At 50.4% G+C, this 6,000-nt stretch overlaps 1 protein-coding gene across 1 annotated transcript in view; it reads left to right on the top strand.

The window, feature by feature from the left end:
* Positions 1-5,076: 5,076 nt before the first annotated feature.
* The window catches only part of VASP (vasodilator stimulated phosphoprotein), a 42,239-nt gene continuing 41,315 nt past the window's right edge, over positions 5,077-6,000 (top strand). The window contains exon 1 of the mRNA XM_081018999.1: positions 5,077-5,351. Within this exon, the coding sequence (XP_080875125.1) occupies positions 5,347-5,351 (5 nt within the window). The 5' untranslated portion in view covers positions 5,077-5,346. The remainder of the gene's footprint in view (positions 5,352-6,000) is intronic.

The following is a 6,000-nucleotide window of genomic DNA, read 5'->3' as shown; positions in this document are numbered from 1 at the left end:
AACTATACGGACCTTTGTTGGTAAGGTGATGTCTCTACTTTTTAAGATGCTGACTAGATTTGTCATTGCTTTTCTCCTAAGAAGCAGGCGTCTTTTAATTTCGTGGCTGCTGTCACCATCTGCAGTGATCATGGAGCCCAAGAAAGTAAAATCTCTCACTGCCTCCATTTCTTCCCCTTCTATTTGCCAGGAGGTGATGGGACCAGTTGCCATGATCTTCGTTTTTTTGATGTTGAGCTTCAGACCATATTACAGCCATGCAAAGAAAAGGGGGATTATGGGATTCCAGGCAAATTCAGGCTCCAAATTTCACACACCCATAGATACAGAGTGGGGAAGGTGGTTGGTTCCGCAGCTGGCACACACAGAGGGGCAGAGCCAAGATAATTGTAGCCAACGCTCTCCAAACGCCAACTCCCTTGGCTGACAATGTCTTCCCTCCCACAAGACAAACAGGGGAGGGAGGCCAGCTGGAGTTCATCTCCACAGGGCTTCATCTGTGCCCTATTCAGTCATAAGGTCATAGGGGACCAACTAGAGAGGGGGCGCCTCTGAGCATACACAGAGTAACCACAGCCAGTTCCCCACATTCCCACGAGCAGAGAGCCGATCAGAAATCTCCTCTTCTGGGGTGGTTTAAGCCTCGGGAGTTCTTCCTTTGACAAGCTCTCTGCTTCAATGGAGCTTTTTAAGCAGAGGTCAGATGGCCATCGGTCAGGGATTCTTTAGCTGTGATTCCTGCATGGCGGGGGTTGGACTAGATGACCCTTGGGACCCATTCCAATTTGACGATTCTAGGCCTCAGTTTGCATAGGAACGAAAGGGCTATGGGAGAACTGGTATACAGGGGGACAAGGTGGTCCCTGATGATGATGATGATGATGATAGTAATAAAGTTTATTTATACCCCGCCCTCCCTGGCCAGAGCCTGGCTCAGGGCAGCTAACACCAGTAAAATTACAGTAAAAGCATAATGGGGGGGGGGGGCAATTTAAAAGACAAGTTAAAATGCAGTTTAAAATGCAGCCTCATTTTAAAAGTAGCCCATAAACCAAAACCCTAAGGGGAGGGAAGCATAAGGGTCAGACTGAGTCAAAACCAAAGGCCAGGCAGAACAGCTCTGTCTTGCAGGCCCTGCGGAAAGATGTCAAGTCCCGCAGGGCCCTGGTCTCTTGTGACAGAGCGTTCCACCAAGTCGGGGCCAGTACTGAAAAGGCCCTGGCCCTAGTTGAGACCAACCTAACCACCTTGCGACTTGGGACCTCCAACATGTTGTCATTTGTGGACCTTGAGGTTACCTGGTTCCTATTAAGCCCTTTAGTCTTTCATACCTCAGCATTGATACCTTGAACAAAGCTAGGAGATTTTCTGGCAGCCAGCAAGGAGCTTTCAGTAACTGCATAATGGATGCAAAGTTGTTCTGGCCAAAAGCTGCGTTGCTTCACTCTGCATGAGCTGCAGTTTCTGAATCAACTTAATTAATAATATTAACAACAACAACAACAATTTATTACTTATGCCCCGCCCATCTGGTTGGGTTTCCCCAGCCACTCTGAGCAGCTTCCAACAGGAGATTTAAAATACATTAAAACATCAGTCATTAAAAAACTTCCCTAAACAGGACAGCCTTCAGATGTCTTCTAAATGTCAGGTAGTTGTTTATTTCCTAGACATCTGATGGGAGGGCGTTCCACAGGGCGGGCGCCACTAACGAGAAGGTCCTATGCCTGGTTCCCTGTAACTTGGCTTCTCGCAGTGAGGGAACCGCCAGAAGGCCCTCGGCGCTGGACCTCAGTGTCTGGGCAGAACGATGGGGGTGGAGACGCTCCTTCAGGTATACAGGACCGAGGCTGTTTAGGGCTTGAAAGGTCAGCACCAACACTTTGAATTGTGCTCGGAAACGTACTGGGAGCCAATGCAGATCTCTCAGGACCGGTGTTATGTGGTCTTGGCGGCCGCTCCCAGTCACCAGTCTAGCTGCCGCATTCTGGATTAGTTGTAGTTTCCAGTAGCCCCATGTAAAGCATGTTGCAGTAGTCCAAGCGGGAGCTAACCAGAGCATGCACCACTCTGGCGAGACAGTCTGGGGGCAGATAGTCTCATCCTGCGTAGCAGATGGAGCTGGTAGACAGCCGCCCTGGACACAGAACTGACCTGCGCCTCCATGGACAGCTGTGAGTCCAAAATGACTCCCAGGCTGTGCACCTGGTCCTTCAGGGACACAGTTACCCCATTCAGGACCAGGGAGTCCCCCACACCCACCCGCCCCCTGTCCCCCCAAAACAGTACTTCTGTTTTGTCAGGATTCAACCTCAATCTGTTAGCAACCATCCATCCTCCAACCGCCTCCAGGCACTCACACAGGACCCTCACCGCCTTCAAGGGTAGCCCCACGTAGAATACATTGCAGTAGTCCAGCCAAGACGTTGCCAAGGCCTGCACCACCATGGCCAAGCCATCCCTGCCCAGGAACAGCCAAAGGTGGAAGGAAGCTCTCTTGAGAGCCACTGAGGATCCCTGTGCCTCCGACGATGGTGACAGATCTAAGGGTGCCCCTAAGTGGGCAAAAAACCCACCAAGAAGAGGACAACCTTCCACTCTCTGTCCCCCTCAAAATGGCTGCTGTGCCTCCAGAATGTAGCTTTGGCTTATCAGTTCTGCCTGGGGCTGGCTGAGGCTGGTGGGAGTTGTGGTTCAAAACATCTCAGGGGCACCAGGTTGGACAATGCTGATGCCCCTGATCCTGCATGTTGTGAACTGTCCTGTGTTCTTTGGATGAAGGGCAGTAGACAAATCTATTCAACAACAACAACAACAACAATAATAATAAAACACCTGGTATGCAGGATGAGACCCTACCTGCTTGCGGACTGTCTCGCCAGAGTGGTGCATGCTCTGGTTATCTCCTGCTAGACAGGTGACTGGGAGCGGCCGCCGAGACAACATAACACCAGTCTTGAAAGACCTACACTGGCTCCCAGTACATTTCTGAGCACAATTTAAAGTGTTGGTGCTGACCTTGAAAGGCCTAAATGGCCTCGGTCCAGTATACCTGAAGGAGCGTCTCCACCCCCATCATTCTGCCTGGACGCTGAGGTCCAGCGCTGAAGGCCTTCTGGCGGTTCCCTCATTGCGAGAAGCAAAGCTACAGGGAACCAGGCAGAGGGCCTTCTCGGTGGTGGCGCCCGCCCTGTGGAACGCCTTCCCACCGGATGTCAAAGAGAACAACTACCAGACTTTTAGATGACATCTGAAGGCAGCCCTGTTTAGGGAAGCTTTTAATGTTTGATGCATTACTGTATTTTAATATTTTGTTGGAAGCCGCCCAGAGTGGCTGGGGAAGCCCAGCCAGATGGGCGGGGTATAAATAATAAATTATTATTGTTGTTATTATTATTATTATTATTGTTCCCTAGTTTAAAAGCATAACATAAAAGCTTAGTGTGTAGTCATAGCGGCTATATGTATGGGTGTAACTGACCTACCCTCTTGATAATAAAGCTGCCTGAAGCAAGGCTCTGTTAAATTTAATGTCTTGTCGCTGCTGATTCTATGACTGTAATAAACTGGTTGATTGTAATTGTAATTGATTGTAATTGATTGATTAATTGATTGTTGATTGTAATTGCCTTGTAATTGGTCATTATACTTTGCAAACAGGTTAGAGGTCTATTAAATTGGTATACACCTTTATTATACACACAGACACACATCTCAGCCTCCCCTATCTTCAACATGGGAGACAAACTATACTGTCCTACCCAACAAGGCTCTTGTATGTATTAGAGCAATACAATGTATGCGTGGGAGGTTTTTAAACCCAGGTTTGGATGGCCAAGGCTTCTCCAGCTGTGAATGCCGTCGGATGGGGATTCTTTTAGCTGTGATTCCTGCATTATTGAAGGGGGTTGGACTGGATGGCCTTTGGGGGACCCCTTCCAGCTGAAAGATGTTAAATTATTTTTGTATGCCACAACTGCTGCACATATTTTATTAGCTAAGAAGTGGAAAACCCAAGAATTACCAACAATAGAAGAATGGCAGATGAAGATGATGGATTTTTCGGAGCTAGCCGACCTGACTGGAAGAGTCCGCAACCAGAAGGAGAAAGGCCTCTGGTTTCTTTATAAATGTATATTTCAACATTTTTTTCAGTTCATTATAAATCTTTTCCCAGGAAGAGTGGATTAAATTTAATGATTACTTAGTTAAATATGTTAAGTTAAATTAACAGAAAACAGCTTGCAGATACTTAATTGGCTCAGGATTTTATTCATGTTAAGTGTCAAATTAATATGTTTAATTTCATAATGTGAAGATCTAAGGATGTCATTGTTTAAGTTAAATTTTATAAGAACTGTGATTTGGAAAACCGTTAAAAGGATCTGCAATGAACTTCAACCAAGGGGAAGCGAGGAAGACACTTAACAATGTTAACAAGTGTAATTTTCAATAAGGCTCTGATTTATCTTTGTTTGTCTTATGTGTTTGTTTGTTTGTTTATAATGTTGTGAAAACCAATAAAAAAAATTTTGGGGAAAAAAATTATATATATAAATTTATATAGAGAGAGTATAAATTTATATATATAGAGTATAAATTTATATATATAGAGTATATATAAATATAAATTTATATATAGAGAATATATATATAAATTTATATATATAGAGTCCCCATCGGGGGCGCGCTCCCGTCTCCCTCAGCACCCCCCCACACCTCCGATCGCCCTTTTAAGGCGCCCCCTCCGCCGCGCCCCTTTTAAGACGGGGCCGGAGCGGTGCATTGTGGAAACGCGGCGCGGGGGAGGAGGCGGAGTGGAATTTCGGAATGAAATGTAGCAAAGGGGGAAAAAAGTGAGAGGGAAGAAAAAGAGGAAGTGAGGGGCGGGGGAGGCAACATTGTAACCACATCAAAGAGGGCGCGCGCGGGGAGGGAGGGAGGCAGGCGGGGCTGGTGCGGGAGCGCGCGCGCGTGCCCGTGCCCCTTTCTCCGCCTCCCCTCCTTCTCTGGCGAGGCAGGATCGGGACCATGCCCCCCCGGCGGGGGCGGCGGGCCGGGCCGAGGTAGCCGCGGGCCGGAGGAAGGCAAGCGGGCGGCGGCGGCGGCGGATGGGGACCGGAGCGGACGCTGCTGCTGTGGCGCCGGTGGCTCCCGGTGCTGCTGTCTGAGCCCGGAGCTCCGGCGGCGGCGGCGGCGGCAGCGACGGCAGCCTCCTCTCCGGGTCTCCGGCCCGGCCTCCTCGCGGCCCCACCCCCGTCCCCACCCAGCCAGGTCTGGGCGAGCGGCAGCCCAGCGGAAGCGGCAGTCGGAGGAGCGGCGGCGCCGCGCACGGAGCCCGCAGACATGAGGTCGGTTAGTACTACCTGCTGCCCGGGCGCGGCGGCGGCGGCGGCGGAGGGAGAAGGGAGCCTTTGTTGTCTGGGCTGCGGGGGCCGGGATTTCGGCGGGGAGGGGGGTGGCGCCGTCTGGGTTCCCCGTGGGCCTCCGCCCCGAGGAAGGAGCAAGCGGGGAAACGGGAGGCGGCACGCCGAGGCTGCTCCGAAGAAAGGAGCGCGGCGGCACCGGGGTCCCCGCCCTCCCGTCGAGGCTGCAACCAGCGCAGATTTTTTTTTCTTTGGGGCGGGGGACCTAGAACATTGGGGGTTGCTGTTTTGGAGAACCTAGAAAATTGGGGGTTGCTGTTTTGGGGGACCTGGAACATTGGGGGTTGCTGTTTTGGGGGACCCGGAACATTGGGGGTTGCTGCGTTGGGGGACCTGGAACATTAGGGGGTTGCTGTTTTGGGGGACCTGGAACATTGGGGTTGCTGTTTTGGGGGACCTAGAACATTGGGGTTGCTGTTTTGGGGGACCTAGAACATTGGGGTTGCTGTTTTGGGGAACCTAGAAAATTGGGGTTGCTGTTTTGGGGAACCTAGAAAATTGGGGTTGCTGTTTTGGGGAACCTAGAACATTGGGGTTGCTGTTTTGGGGCAGCCCTCTTCCCACATTACGCGGT

Source organism: Podarcis pityusensis (genome assembly GCF_964106645.2).
Source record: "Podarcis pityusensis genome assembly, chromosome: 8".
Classification (NCBI taxonomy): domain Eukaryota; kingdom Metazoa; phylum Chordata; class Lepidosauria; order Squamata; family Lacertidae; genus Podarcis; species Podarcis pityusensis.
The sequence above is the reverse complement of the archived record's forward strand: the minus strand, read 5'-3'. Positions and strand labels throughout refer to the sequence as shown.